At 40.3% G+C, this 16,449-nt stretch overlaps 1 protein-coding gene across 3 annotated transcripts in view; it reads right to left on the bottom strand.

Moving 5' to 3' along the window:
* Positions 1–16,449, bottom strand: part of PRMT3 (protein arginine methyltransferase 3) — a 123,040-nt gene that overhangs the window by 2,999 nt on the left and 103,592 nt on the right. For all 3 annotated transcript variants that reach the window (XM_006014703.3, XM_025199676.1, XM_025199605.1), the window contains 2 exons: positions 14,431–14,481; positions 14,146–14,233 (listed from right to left, as the gene is read on the bottom strand). In XM_006014703.3, the coding sequence (XP_006014765.1) occupies positions 14,146–14,233; positions 14,431–14,481 (139 nt within the window). The remainder of the gene's footprint in view (positions 1–14,145; positions 14,234–14,430; positions 14,482–16,449) is intronic.

Genomic DNA, 16,449 nt, shown 5'->3' with positions numbered 1-16,449 from the left:
CCAAAAAACCATGGTAGGGAGGGAGGAAAAGCCTCATCTTGGATTTGAGTAGAGGCAGGGCCACTACTGCTGTTTCCCCTGGAGCCAGAGCCTTCAAGGGTGAGCAGCAGGGGTGGAGGGGACATGCAGCAAGGAGGCAGACATAGGCATGGTGGGGCAAGAGGTCAGGCAGCAGGGAGTGGGAGGCAAGTGCAAGGGAGCCAACACAGATGAGCAAGGGGCAAGGGGTCTGGCATTTTGGCCCCTGTTCTCCCTGCCACAGCTGTGGGGGGAGACAAATACAAGGTAACCCTTCAATGATTAGCTTCTGTACATGGAAAACTATAATACTTGCATAATTTTCCAGGTGCAGAATATAAGTATTGGGGGATGGGGGTGGGTCAACTCTGAAGTAGTCTTGGATTCAGATAAATACAGTATATTCATATTACGCAGAAAAGAGAAAGAACAAACTTGTGAAATACTTGAACGTTTCCAACTCACAGATTATTTTGCCAATTTTTTTCAATTACTTGGAAGTGTCAATAGAAAAGCAAAATAGGTACACAGCAATAAAAGTCTGCAATCCTCAAAGACCCATAATTGGGAAAATGACTCGTGTAACACTTATTACTAACCAAGACATGAGGAAAAAAAGCCTACAATTTTATTTCAATAATCAGCAAGTACTTTTGAGAGGCCAAATTTTTAAAAATTCAGCATAAGCAAGCAGTGCCCATATTGAGTGTTGTTAATTAGCATGGCTAATTACATGGTACTGACAGCAAAACATAAACATTGTCAATAATACTATTCAAATAAGCTCTTTTCACCCACAGATCTTAAATGCTTTAACAAATAAAGGTATATTTTAAAAATCTCTACTTTAGGGATGGGGAAATGGGAGCAGAGCAAGATAAACTGGCTCACAGGTTGTCCATACAGACCAGGACAGCCTGCTGACCCTGTAATTAGTAGGGAGTGACACTACAGAAAAATCACAAAATTTGTGGATCCCATGCATGTTCTATACATGTATGAGGATAGGCCTGCACATGCAAATTCTACATGTACATTTGAAAATAAGCAAGCAGTGCATGCAAAACATCCGTATTTTGAAAGCCTAGAAGCCCAAGACACAATGTTAAAGTTTTTCCTGCCAAATACATAGTAGGCATTTCACCTGATTAGCTGTTCATCCTGCCAACTACTGATTGAGGAAAAAAAAGGTGCAACAAAACCAGCACATTTAGAGACTTAGTAAAGAGTACATGCTGCTATACAAAGAGATTACCTGTCAAAGGAAGTACGTGACCAGGGCTCTCTTATCATTCATTTAATAATCCATGCTACTAAGTTTGCTTGGCTTTTTATTATTACTGTTTGAATACATGGATGGATGCAGCACAAGCAACATACTGCATTTCTTGGTCGATTACTTTGGAGCCTGTTTCAAACTCATTTGTAACAAATGGATTTTCTTGAACTCATCACAAAGAAATAGGCAGACAAGGTTCTTTGGGTGAATTTGTCTGCCTATGTCCTTAGACCAACACAGCTACAACCTACACCCCTGTCACAAAGAAATAGATATTCCATATTTTCACAATGGTGGGATGATGAAATGGCTAGAAACTGATGCAATGCATCTGAATGAAAAATAAAACCAATATTGTAACTAGAAGGTGGGCACAATATTCTTTGGCCTGCCTTTATGCCGCTTGTCAGAATAAGCCCTGAATTGCTCATGGTAATAAAAGCATGAACATGGTTAAAGCTTTTAATATGAACAACTTTATGCCAGAATATATTAAAAATAGATGATGATGCCACAAGCCCTGTTTTTTTCAAATTAAAACCACCACCTAATCTTTAAAGCAAGAAACCTGTATTGCCACTGAAATTCACTGGAGATACAGGGAGGAGCTATTTGTATTCAGATGCCTGATGCACTCAAAGAGAAACTAATATTTAAATAGGCTTTATCAAGGTGTTAAAAACAATAAGGTGGCAGATTATGGTTTTATCACAATATTTTTGTTTTAACTGTGCTCACGTTGTAATAATGTTGCGTGCCACTGCTGTTCCCTCACTAGCTTGTACATTGGAAAAGGCAGCCCTTGCTCGGTTCCAGAGCCATCTACATGGAGGAAAAGACTAGATGGAACTCCAGCCTCAATAGGGAATTGAATAGCCTTGCAGATGCTTCAGGTGGGCTTGATACTTATCTTCTGGAGGAGATTCCAAAAGGAAGCAGATTGAGACAGGCATCAAAATGGATAGAACAGCCAGATAAGGTCAACAACATGCCAGCCAGGTGAGGGGGGAGAGTCTGAAGAGCAAGAACTGCTAAGCAACTTCAGGGCTTAAGCTTAAACTCTGTAGACCTCTGAGAGAACAGTTGAGCCTACTTTGGGATGCTAAAGGCTGTGCAGGCTGGATTAAGGACAGAGGGATTCAATTTTTAGACAGGACAGACCACCTCTGGCTGGGTGGGCTTTGGCTCAGTAAATGTCTTCAGCGAAGAGGAGCTGTCTGTTTTGCTCCTTGGATCTTGGGGTACACTTCTCCCTATAAGAAGGTTAACTCCCTTCACCAGGAACTGAACTGGAAGGTAGCTCTTCATAGATTCACAGAAGTAGGGTTGGAGGGGACCTGAGCAGATCATCTAGTCCGACCCCCTGCCCTGAGCAGGAATGAATACAGGGCTCATATGATCCCTAGCTCTGTGAGACAGGGCCACAGAAAGCCAAGGGAGATCATGTAGGGATCTACTACCTAAATGGTGCTGGATGTGTACTGCACAGTGGATCCTTTTATCTTGTTCTTTTCACTGTGTTGATAGGCGGAGGGGCCCCAGCAGTGCTGTCGCTTATCACCTGGCAGGCAAAACCCGTGACATATTTAACCCCCCAGTTTTTGCCTCCCCGCCAATCAGGAACGAGAGTGGGGCCACCAGGGCCCCTCTGCCAATCAGGGGCAGGGAGGGACAGCAGGGAAGGCATAGCAAAAAAAAAAAACAAGCAAAAAGACCAAACAAAAGGAACAGCATTTAAGGAGTCACTGCACTTTTGACACAATTTAGGTAGATCCCGAGAGACTGGGGGATGAAGAATGTGGGGTCTCTGAGTCAGAAGCAGCTGGGGTTCTCCCTCCACCCCCGACAACTCTAAGAGATATGCCTGGCTGGGCAGGGAACTCATAGAAATAAGGCAGGGCCAGAGGTTTTGGGCAAGCACTCCAATGGGACTCTATGACTGGTATTAAAAATGATGTACTTTACCCCAGACAAATGGAGACTGCATAGTTAACTAAGTGATTAGGACTGCTTTATCATCCCACAACCATGTACTCATGTGGCCATCACGAATCCATTTTCTTTGATGCTCTACCATGCCATGTAAAGATTTTTAAATTCTAACTTTTTCTTAATGAAGCTTTTAAATCTATTGATTACAATCTGGTTTGGTACATGTACAATATAACAGCACCACCTCCACCCTTGATATTCTTGGTTTTAGGGAGCAGGAATTTTGTTGTGCATAATACCCTACCAGGTCTGAAGTAGAAACGTGCATGCATGCTGCACTCTCTCTACAGAGTGTGAAGAAATCTGATCTCTTAATAGGAAACTTACCTAGCAAAGGGATCACAAATGATTCGACTTCCTTCACTTTACAAGACTGCATATAAAAACCAAATGTATAAAACCAACATTGTTTAAATGTAATTTCAGAGAAAGTTATAAACTGTTCAACTCTAGAAGAGCTGGATTACAAACTTTCTAAAACATTTTTAAAAGATATAAGATTTCCAAGTCGACACCATGATAACCAATCTTCAAAGCAAAAAGGAATCTGCTTAAACATATGAGGATCTATTGGGTGTATAAAAAAAATAGAAACATCTGGGCAGGAACATGATGTACTCTGCTGCTCCTCTAGCAGGCCTTGCTTCTTTCCTGATCTTCATACCTCTGCAGACAAATCTATCACTAAATTCTCATCTCTTCTCTGTCTTGTTGACCACACCTTATCTTTCTCCATCTTTTTTTGGTTTAACTAAGCATCTGAAACACTTTTGTGTTGGTATAACCCATCTCACTGATCTGACTGACACGGATCTACTTCCTCTCTTCTCCAGAGCATTTAAGATTCAATCCCCACTGTGTCATATAGCAGGGGACTCCTATCAGTCTTCACACAGTTTTTTGTCTTCGATTGCTATCATACAGTCATCACGTTCTGCTTTCCCTGGCCATAAATCATTAAAAAAAATCGAGTCTGATTATTGGTCTTCCACTGTCCCCCCAAATAAATCCATATGTTGATTGCTCCTCCCATTCATAACTGTATACCTATGTGACTCACTGGCATCTTTTAACCACCTATTTGAAGCAAGAAATCAACTCTTCCCATACAAACTGGCAAGTTATATTTGTATGTAATGCAAGCTACTAATGAAAAAAATCAATGCAAAATGCAAAAGCAAGCAGGGAAAATGAAGTTGCATTTTTCCCCGTAAAACTAAAGAAGCTTTCACCAATATAGGAAATGTCCTTTTGGATCAAAGCACTGCTGCACCCTTCCCAAAACACATCTCTATGGGGTCCTAGGATCAGCTGATTCAGGGGAAGGTAGAGGAAAAGCTGCAATATGAAGTTTAGGGAAAATCTATGCAAAAAGGAAACTTTTTACTAACTACCATAAATCAGAAGTTTATTCCCTCATGCAAAAGAAGAAAGAGTACTTTTTTAAGCAAATGTTACTGCAATTTAGGATTAGGAGAATAGACATTCACTTGGAAAACTGAAAGTACAAGAAGGCACTGTCAATATATAAGAACTGCAGATGATTTTGAGGACTGAATGAATGAATGAATGGGATTAAATTCAACAGCACAAAAATGCGAAGTTATGTGGCTGGGAACTAACAATAAATTCCATTATAAGCTGGTAGCTCTTTAGTTAGAAGCGATTAAAGAGGCAAAATCCAGATGTAGTAATTCAGCATGGGATGACTATGAACCAGTGTGATGGGGTTTTAAGGGCAAATAGCATCCAAGGATAATTGAGTAGTTATGGTGTGGTACCAAATATTGGTGCAAATTCATGTAGAAGACTGCATACAATTCTGATCAGCTACAGTAAAAAAAAGAGTAATTCAAAGTGAAACAGATGCAGCAAAACAGAGCCCATCTTAAACGAAAAAGGCCAAAAGTAACTTAGCTTATTTACCCAACAGAATGAAGCACGGGATGAAATATGACTGCTCTCTACAAGTGCCTCAGGCAGTAACACTCAAAAGGAACAGGTGTTTAAGGTAAAGGACAATGCTGATATGGAAACCAATGCATATTAACTGGTTATGAATAAACTAGAGGCTGGAAATTAGGTTTTAACAATCGGAGCCGTGAGGTTTTGAAGCAGTCTTCCACCTAGTCAAGTCGAGGCAAAAAACCTAGCTACTTTTAAGACAGATGGCAGTCATATTAAAAAAGGGACTGCATAATGGGAAACCTGTGATAACAGGGACTGAGTGGGACCTACAATATGAGATGTTTCTATATAAAAACTACGTGGGACCTAACAACGTCTTCTGGCCCTGAGCTCCACAAGCTAGTCATACAGCATACAAAGTCTTCCCAACCCTGAATTTTAAATATTCTGTCTGTATATTATGACAAAAGGACATTACTGTATACTTTATTAGGCTCTCTCATTTAAACTGCAAACGGTCTTTGACAGACTTTCTTCATATCAAAATGTTTCTGCAATTCATTTTTGTCACCATTTCTGACTCCTTACCAGCCTGTCTTTTAGGACTGGGATGACCAAAAGCTAACATTATTTCTGGCCTGACTTTATATTCTCCCTCATTCTTTGCACACACTAACCTTGCCTAACTTTTTGTCAATCGCTGTACACTGAGCAGAGGTCTTCACTGAGCTGTTTACAACGTCCTGGTCACTATTTGATTGGGGGTATCATTTCAGTGAACCCACTAAAGTTGTGTCACAACTAAATGATTCCTCCTTGCATATATGGAGCATTGACTTTTTACCCATATGATGGATACTAAAAAAATGTGATAATTTGATCTAATCAATTCTTTCTTGTGTGTGTATTTAAAGCTAAAAAACAACAGAAACAGAAATGCACATTCCAATAACTAGTATACAAAACAACAGCAGACCATACAAAATCTATGGACAGGTGCTTAGAAAATCTGCCGGAAAATGTAAAATCAAATTAGGTATTAAATAAATGAAAATATTTGTTAAAAGTCTATATGAACCTTTATGACCATCTAAAATGCAATTTAAGTGAACCTAAGAGCAAGGGTCTAGATGGCTATTTCCTTGAAACTTTCAAGTTAGCTCAGTTAACCAGAAGAAGAACAGTTATAATGATGGGAAGCTTCTTGATAACTAATTTTACCTTGCTTCTCAAAGCTAGAATGCTCCTGGAACTCCTGCCAGTTCTTTAGAGGTGGCTTGGGTATCCTGACATTGTGTAGTGTAAACAGCCCATTAGTTACACTACCCTCTCCCTAGCTGCCAAAGTCAGCATTGCTGCCTGGAATCCCTGCTGTGCTATATGCTACAGCTTTACCTCCCACCTGGATCCTACAAAATAGGCCACACAGAGGAGCATAACTTGGTCATGAAGACAGCCTGGGCAACAGTGAACTCCTTCTGTTTGAATCGAAGGCTCCTTTCATGTAGTAGCAGCGTGAACTAGCTACGAGAAGAGCTCTTCCCTAATGCTTAAACTTGTGGGCTCAAGGTTTCCAAAAAGCCTAAATAAAAGTTTGAATGCCAGGTCCTGAAACAAGTGCTATAAAATATAAGAGATGTGGCAACACAGTAGCGGGCACTCCTACACTGAGACACCTACCTCACTGCACCCGACCAAAAACCAAACTTTGAGTGCCTCTCTGGGGGTGCGTACGTCTGGCTGACCCCCTTCCTGGAGCACATCTGCAAGCCTGGGGTAACTGTTGCCACCACTCAGGGTCTGGTCTTTGTCGGTACACAGACCCCATAGACCTTGTGGGTTCTTAACCCACCGTGAGATTCTGGGGTGCTTCTTATAGCCTGGATGATTAGCAACAGCTTCCCTTAGTCAGCTGGGCAAAAGAAAGCTAAAAAGGCTTCCCTAATCCCTCTCAAGCATGTACAGCAATGCTTGGTATAACGGATAGCTTTACTGATTGGAGAGGCTACGCATGGGGAGGGGTACAGGTCAGAGAAGTACCAAAAGAAAAACCCTGAGCAAACTGAAGTGGCTTGGTAGCCTTTTGACATGCTTCTAGATCACTTCATCCTAAAATACTAGCTAAAATTCAGGCAAGTTACTCACAAGTTCATTCGGATACTAACTTAGCTTGCTCTGGAGGCTGCATGGCTTGCTGGCTGTGTTCTAAAACATGTCTCCCCCTCCCAAAATGAAGGGACCCTCTTTATAACCTTTCTGACTTCACCACCTGGACCTAACCAACATCAAGTAATTTTTGAGCCTCACTGATGCTCGGCAGTGAGTTTAAAAAATGTCATCCATCAACCCCCACCCCAAGGAGGGACTGCTGTCTTAGGACTGTCCTCCCAGGTCAAAGGCGGGAATTTTAACAACAGACCTGGCCATAGGGAGAGGGAACTTCCCCCTTACTAGGTGATCCCCTAGGCAACCAGGTGGTTCCCAGCAACCGGGTTGATAGACACATGGGCAGAGAGAAGGAGAAGAGGAAGACAGACAACCCAAAAGAGGGGGCTGGGATGGAGTTCTTTCATACCAGATACCTGCTCTGCAAATGATTCTAGCATTCTACTGCTTAATTCTTAATGAATGGGAAGACGCAATATAAATAAAAGGTCCAGGTATCAGTAACCTCATGGATGTGGTTACCTTAATGTCTAAATTTTAAGGAATATTAGCTTTAAAAAGGTTAAATTACAGTATTTCACTTGCCAGCAGACAAGTCCTATGGTAAGAGAATATTTAGTTACAACTGAAGGCAGGAAGAATAAAAATCAAAATCTCAGTTAGGAACTTAAATGCTCCAGGGATTATAAATGGAATGCAGAAATATTTCAGTTTAAAAATCAAAGCATCCAGGAAGATTGATTGGGCCAATGTCACTTTTCTATTCATTATTTAATAAATTGAGTAAATAAATCAACACGTTAAAGTGTGTTAGTTTGCAAACAGCTACATACTAACGATACATGCTATGGAGTCGAAACGGTAATCAGAGATTTTAGTGGGGTTTAGTCCTAAGAGTTCTACTTCAGATTTGCTTTGCTCAGCCTTTTCTGGCATTTGTGGAAAACAATAACATTAAGGTTTTATTTCCTTTGCAAGGCAATATCAAGAACATAAAATGACGACAATGCGCTGTTTTACTGCTAATAGAATTTGGTGGTAAAGTTCCCCCTCGTCCCCATTTGGTCTACCTTAATGCAGTTATTGGGGTGGCGGGGCAGAGGGGAAGCACACAAATGTAGAGCCTTTAAGATTATTTTTAGAATAGTTAGATTTATTTAGCAAACGTCCATGCTTGAACCAAACGAGGGAAGCCAGGATGTTTTATATCAAATGTATTGTTTGTGGAGATACAGAATAGCAGATGGATATTTTACTTTTTTGGTTGGATCATTAATGAGGGGAAATACACATTTCTCTCTCATGTTTCCATAAATAAATAGGAATTTGCATGCTTTTTAGGGAGTGGCTATGGGAAGCCTGCCTGGCATTTGCAGGGGATCCAACAATGGCATCCTTAATATTGGATGAAATATTTTTCTTCTCAATAAAAAGTCAGTTGACCTCTTCCTGTGGTTTCTTCCATTTTGCTACATTTTTTTTAGTATTAAAAACAAAACCAGCAGACTGATGAAGCTTTGCTTAGCTTCATTACACATGAGATTCATATCTTGAATCATGCCTAGTAAGAGAAGTTACAGTGCCTGTCTATCAGATTAAAGTAATTTAAAGAGCCTGCCTTACTACTGCTGCATTTCCTGGCCTCAAGATCTTTCAAGCCAGAATGAAACTTACATGTGTCCCGTTTTCCTAAAGATAACGTTTTCCAGTCTTCCATATCCAGAAAGGGGTGGGTTTTTCACTACTTCTACCTGCTAAAGCAGTTTAGTCACGGTTAGTATTACTGGTCAAGAACCAACATTCCTTTAGGATCAAAAAACACACGTCTAATTTGAGACTATAAAAACTGGCATGAGAACCCAGGGAAGGATTTAACTACTCTATAATGGAGAGCAATGTAATGATCTTGCAATGGCATAATGCAGATCATTTCCTGTTAAATGTTCAACATACTTAAATATCTCATAGCAACCAATATATTTTAGCCAGTATACATAATAATGCAACCAGAGCTTTATACTGATGCCAGACAACTTAAAAAAAAGAGCTGCTACATATTTCTGATAGAGGATTGGGATCTCATTTTATGATAATTTTATTTAGAAACAAAAGGTCTACAAGGATCATGGAGTTCTGCCAAGCCTGTAAACTGATTGTTTTCAAAAGTCCCAGTATAGAACAGGGAATTGATTTACTTGACCTTTGTCACAAACTCACTCTTCTAGATCCTTATAAAACCTAGACGGCAAAATGTCACCAAGGGAACTTTGCACATCATTTAAACCAGGGCTGTCCAACTTTTAAGTGGCTGGGAACAACGTGACCATTGGCCTCAGGGTCCACATACTGCACATCTCCCCGTTGCCCTGCACCTCCCCCCCCACCCCCCCAGCTGCACCATGTGTGCATCTCCCTGCTGTACTGAGCTCCCCTTCAGCTGCTGTCCACCTGGACACCCTACCTCACCCTAAGCTCCCCAACCACAGGCTACGTCATGTTTCTCAGGCACCTCAGGCTGTGTTGCACTGCACAGCACCAGTCTCTGGGGCAGGAAAGAGGAATCTGGAGGGAGAGGGGGTCCAGAGACCCTGGCTGCCTCTGAAATCAAAGCAATTGCCAGGGAGTGGCAGCTGGGTGGGAGCCTGTGGACCAATACCTTGCAGCCTATGGGCCCCTGAGCACAGAGAGAGTGGGGCTCACTTCTTCATACCATGAAAATGGCACTACTGGTGCTAGAACTGGTTACCTACAATGAATAAAAGGAAGGAAAGCAAAGAAACAAGAGCTGGCAAAGACCAGAATAAAGCTTTGCAGGTACTGGAAGGTGAGCATGGGAAACTGAGCTGGCAAAGGGAGAGTGGCAGAAGGCAGGGCAAGATGCTACCTTAGAGACAAACTCATTCAGAGAGGCATAAACTTTCACAGACAAGAGTCCACTTCGCGTAATCTCCAAGTGTCAAAATAGCATGAAAAAAAGATACGAGTGAACATCTTTTAGAGGTTGAGGCCGTGTACACATGTTTATGTGATTTTGGAGAATTTCCCAGGTTAGTTTTCTTGGTAGAAAAAGCTTACCCAGAGACACCTGAGCAGACATTTGGATGCTGAGCCCCAGAAGGGAAGAGAGCTTGCAAGGGGGCCTCTGTGCACAGATCTCAGAGTGTTCTGTAGGCTCCCTCAGTCTGCCTGGAGAGAGATGGCAGCAATTCACAGGGCAGTCCTGATTGGCTGACTCAGACTGCTCAGGGCCAACCTTCACTTCCCTACAGCATAATCTGATGATTGTGAAGGGGGCATGTTCTGCTCCCTACTCAGCTACGAGAGCAGAGTCCAGCCCAGATGACAGATCATCTCCCAGAGGGAAGTAGGGTAGTGGCTAGCAGGGGAAGGCAAGGGAGAAGCCATACTGCCATGCTTGACGACTGTGCTGCAGCTTCATTTAGAAGGAAAAGTGTACAGATATTTGCTCTCCCAGGAATGATTTAACCCTGGTTGCTCCCAGGTTATTTCTCTCAAGGAGTAGCTATTTTTGCTCTGAAAGAAAAATCCTGAGCATCTTTACACTTGTGGCTTCTACAGGGAGAACCGTGATTCTTAGTTGAAATGGAATGTCTGTATGTGGACTGAGTAAGAGATATGAAAAGGAAGTTTTGATAAATTAGCAGACAGACTAAGAAACCTCACCTTCAAGTGATTAGGTATAGAGGGGAACAGATTTTTGGAACTCTGAGGAAAGAACCAACAGACTTTGACAATAACCTCAGAAAGGAGGAAAAGATTTAACTGTACTGTGAACTAGTCCAATAAATTTATAGTCCAAATTAAATACCATGACCCTGAACTGGAGGAAAGAAAGGTGAAGTATTACCTGGAGGAAAAGGAGGTGGGATTACTCAGAGTTAAACATTAAGGAGGAACCTAAAAATGTATGAAACAGACCGAGGAAAGAGGGCTAAAGGGAGCAATATAAAGAAAGGGAAGGAAGCCAACACAGAAAATAGAAGCAAAAGGGAAGATGAGGAAGAGAGTGAAATGAGAAGAAAATGAAAAGCTAGGAAAGAACTGATATAAGATTAGTCTTGTGACCACTGTGTCAGAATATGCCAAGTTCTGCAAACTGATTTTAGAAAGTCACTGCACCTATCAAATGAAGTGGGTTAAGCAAATCTTTTAGTAATTTCAGGAGGTGAGTAAGTGTGAACTGATCTATGTAACATTAACCAATGGGCATATTTTGACAAATGTCACTGGACTTTACAAAACAATTTCCCTGCATGTTCAATGCTGCTCAACCGTATGTATTTTAGCAGATCTCAACTGGGACTACCTCAGGAAACAAATCAAATCAGTTGTGTTAAAGCAAATATAAACATATGCAAAGACACCATAAGGATGAGTGACAGTCAAAAACCCAGGACATCTCAATTGTAATGGAAGAAATAACTAACAAACCACACAAAAGTACTGCACCTCTGAAGATCTCATGTGTCCCTACACAGCTATAAAAACAACAGCTGTACGTCTCAACTGCCTTAAAAATCCTGCAGAGGGTAAGAGTGGCAATGAAATCAGTCTGATGGTTCTGTGGGTCATTAATGACATCCTTGCAACTGACTTCTAAAGCAAGTTGTTTGCTGTGAATAGATTATTACAACTTGCTCAGCAAGAACCTGAAGCCTGACATTCAAAGCAAGTGCTTCAGAAAGCTGAAAGAAGGAGTATTACCATATACAACCATACCCTCGCACATAGAGAAACAACTGAAAACCACACATTAGGATCTTCTCCATTCTCCTAATAATCCTAGCTTTGCTCCAAGTAACTTTTACTTCTTTGGTCCTCTAAAGGAAGAGGGAGGAAGACTTTTTTTTTTTTTTTAATTACAATGACTTAATTACAAGGCTAAGTGGCTTCGAAACCAGCCCAAAGCTTTCTTTCAAAGAGTCTTGGGATATCTGTAGATGTGCACTGGCAAGGAGGGGCTGCACAGAAATGGAACATGATAATCCACATCAGCAGGCCATCACAAGATGTACTTTGGCGTGACATCCTGTGATTTTTCTCTCTTTTTTTTTTTTTAATTCAGATTACAAATAAAGCAATAATTTCAGGAAATCTGAACCTTTGCAAAAAACCTACAGGAAGTTGCCAGCCAGAGACTACAGCTGGTGGGAACAGAAACAGAAGCAGTTTTAATAGGGACCTTAAAATGTGGTGATATTTTCTATACTTTTGACTGGGCATTCACAGCCTCGGTTTTGTCCATCTGCTCTAACACACTCCTCATAGGACTTCCCCATCTCTTCTCCTCAGCTTCTTTTTATAACTACTCTCACAACCCTCCCTCCTTCCCCCACTATTTTTTTTAATGCAAGGAGCAGCTTTTACCCTATCCTTAGCCCCATTACTCTGTTTTACCTACTCTCCCCCTAACTAAAACCATACCTACAAGGGAAAAATGTGAAACCAACATTTGCAACCACTGCGATATTTACTTTACTTATTCATCGTACCTCCTCCCCCAACTGTGGTCATATGTTCTCTTAATTATAAGTTCTTCTGAGTGAGGGTCAACTACGATTACGAGCTTGTACAACTAGAAAAAGGTTTCAAAAAACGGTTTCAAGGTAACCAGATGGGCTGGGGTGAGGGGCGTAAAGGGAGCAGAAAAGTAAGTAGTCTTCATTCACAAATTAGTTAAGAAAAATTCTAGCAGTAACAAGCAAAAGAGGAAACATTTAGCTATCTGTTTATGTAAAAGTATAAAGGAGATAAGATTTTTTTCTCATTATATAAAATTTAATTATTTTTCTCTATTTTGATATTAAATGACACTTAAAAAGGAAAAAGAAAAGAAGTTACCCACAGCAGACCAAGCTTGGCAATAAATATCTAGACTTTCTTAATTATAAGCCAAGTTCTAGCACAAACTCACTGTGCCCCATGGCAATTCAGTTTATTGTCTCTATTTCTCCATCTGTAGAGTTGGACAGTTTTTAACCACCAATTCAGGGATGCATTCTGAAGAATGATTTTATTTGAACAATGCTTCAAAGATGTATAGTAGAATTTAGTAGTGTTTTCATTAGCACTATTTAAACTTTCAACTATCTCTACTATAATAGTTCACCTGAGTTTTGGTTCATCTTTACTGATAGTAAATTGGCTCATTTTGAAATTCAAGATGAATCTCATTTTATGATGGAATTGCTACAGTTTAGTGTATTCAGACAAGGCACAAGTGAAGAGCATCCAATGGAAAGTGTTGATTGTAAGTTCTTTGGAATTGTTTTCTATTAAATTAACACAGTGGTACTGCTTCAGTAACAACAACAAAATTTAGTCATGGGCTGGATCAAGATCAATGTAAGCATACTTTGGAGGTACATTCTAGAAAGTCATATAATAAACTAAGAATAATTTAAATATACATACTATTGTAATGTGCAAGATTGCAATATTTAACCAAAAGAAGGCCACTCCAGTGTCAGCTACTATAACATTATATTTCCACAGAAAAAAAGAAAAATCCATAGCTGTAGAAATATGAACATTTTTCTAATAAAAACACATCATGGTTATAGTATAAAAATGCAAACACACATTTTCTGGTTCCTACATGCATTAAAATGGAAATTCTGTGAAGTATAGCTTCAAGAATTCATTCTAGAGCCACTTTCAACTTTTAATAGTTATGTTGATATAAATTCAACAGTAACAAAGCAAAACACACTGTCAATGCTGTATTAAAAAAAAAAAATCTCGTTTCAAATAGTACATACCTATTTTTACAGAAATTGGATTCTCAAGAAGAAAAACAGTTTGTTTCCAGTGTGTTTTGGTACTCCTGGGACCAGTCGAAAACAAGACCTGCATTGACAGAGTTCAAAATCCTCTGATGAAGTACAGAATTTTTAATATCACGCTACATTAATCTATTACATAAAACGCACACTTTAAATGCTTGCAAGAGCAAAATAGGCCAGCTTTCAAACACCTTGGGGCAACAAAATGAAAAATATACATCTTATATAATTAATTTTGAATGTACAACCTCAAGTACTTACCCTGTTGTGACAGTTCTTCTCAAAAAATATATCGAAGTAACCAGCAACTGCCTATAATAAAAGGAAAATACAAACCATGAACAAAGAACAAGTACAATAACAGTGACAATCATTCTGGACATAGTCTATCATAAAATGATAGACCTTTTAGTCTTTTTTTTTTTTAAACATAAGAGTAATTTTTCCTTTTCCATTTCTCTAGAGAAGTATTAAAACTAATAGATGAAATTCTGACAAGTAAATATCAGAGGAGGAATAAAAAGCATGGGGTTGAGACAATTCTTGGATTCATTTCTAGATTTATATTTCTGCTGCTTCCTTAGAGCTGTATTTCATTAATTTTGGTTTATCCATTAAGTGATGCTTTAAAAAACACATATAACCACTTAATAGTACTAATGACACGCTCTTTTTTGTAGGACCCCATTTAAAAGCAAAACTTTTCATTCTTCTACACCAGTGGTTCTCAATCTTTTTGGATTCAAGACACCCAAACCCCCCTCCATAACTTTTGTGAACTGAGTTGCACTCAATTTAAAAACTAATTTATATATGACAGCGGTTACCACCTTGCAGAGATACTGAGCAGTAAAGGTGTGGAACTGTCTGGGCAGAGACGAGAGTGAACCTGGGCTCATCTGATTACTGTATTTACTCAAATAGAAGATGACCCTGACTACAAGATAATCCCCCTTAATTAGATTTTATACATAGAAAATTTATAATATGGTATAATTTTCAACATATAGAATCTAATTATTGGAGGTTTGCCTTGAACGTGTCCCCGACCCACTGCTACAGCAGGAAAAATAAGTCTTGCAGGGGTCAGGTAGCCCCCCCTTATCTTCTGCCTCCCCCTAACTTCTTCCCCTTGCAGTTCTTTCTACTTCTTACTGTCAGATCCCACTCTCACTGAGGACGTGGAAGTGAGGAGCAAATTTGAAAACAGTGACCTTGAAATGAAACATGGGTGTAGCAATTTGCATCTAGTACCCACGCGCTTAGTTTATCCAGAATTGATGCATGCTACCTTTTTGAAACTCTTGAAAGTTTAACACATACTTTTGAGCAACATTTTTGTATCCACTTATATAAAGTACAAACTATGCATGATATTAGTCCAAAGCAAAAAGGCTCATGTTTTACCACTGTGCTGGACCCCAGCAGAGTCAAGAGCATTTCAAGCCATGCTAACTCCATAGCTTAGCACGTGTGTGTACTTCAAATACCTACTACAAAGGATCCATGTGCTAATTAGCACCCCAACTCATGATTGGAACTGGGTGTTTTTGTCATGAGTCCTGGGATCCTCCAGAAACATGTATGTGGATGAGGCACAGGGCACCCTGGTCTGGCACCACCTCATGAAGGGCAGGGCCACACTAATCATATATGACAAGGTGAGAGAGGGGGCAACCAAGGGATTCTTGGTGAACTGTTTGGGGTCCTGTTTGGTGATGTTTGCCAGACATTTAAGGCTGGTGAAGAAACAGGAGTCATTGGCAATGGGAAAGAAAAGTACCGCTCAGATGTGGGAGCGAAGAGGAAATTACACCATGCTGTGGGTCCCAATGACTTCAAAACAAGTTGGCGCTGAGGGGGACTGTATACAATGGGCACTACTACATATTTTATTCAGATGGGCTGCACTAACCTATCTTTGGGGTCGGCTCCCATCAGCCCAACGTGGGCCATGTGTTTTATATAGTCATGCTCAGTGTTGGCTTCATTTAATGAACTTCATATTTGGTTTCCATTGCTGAGTATGTGCTGTGTTTGGCAGCAGTTCAATGATAAGCAATACATTTAATGGAATTTCCTTATACACAATTATAAGACAAGGGGCTTGCTGCTCCCCCCCCCGGTCTTAAATATTTAAGTCAATACAGCAATTTATCCGGTCATCTTCTCATACCTCACAGCACCCTTCAAAGTATCTGATGATACCCTAGTTTCATAGTTGGTAGGGTCGGAAGGGACCTGAGCAGATCATCAAGTCCGACCCCCTGCCACAGGCAG

Source organism: Alligator sinensis, unplaced genomic scaffold (assembly GCF_000455745.1).
Source record: "Alligator sinensis unplaced genomic scaffold, ASM45574v1 scaffold442_1, whole genome shotgun sequence".
NCBI classification, from domain to species: domain Eukaryota; kingdom Metazoa; phylum Chordata; order Crocodylia; family Alligatoridae; genus Alligator; species Alligator sinensis.
The sequence above is the reverse complement of the archived record's forward strand: the minus strand, read 5'-3'. Positions and strand labels throughout refer to the sequence as shown.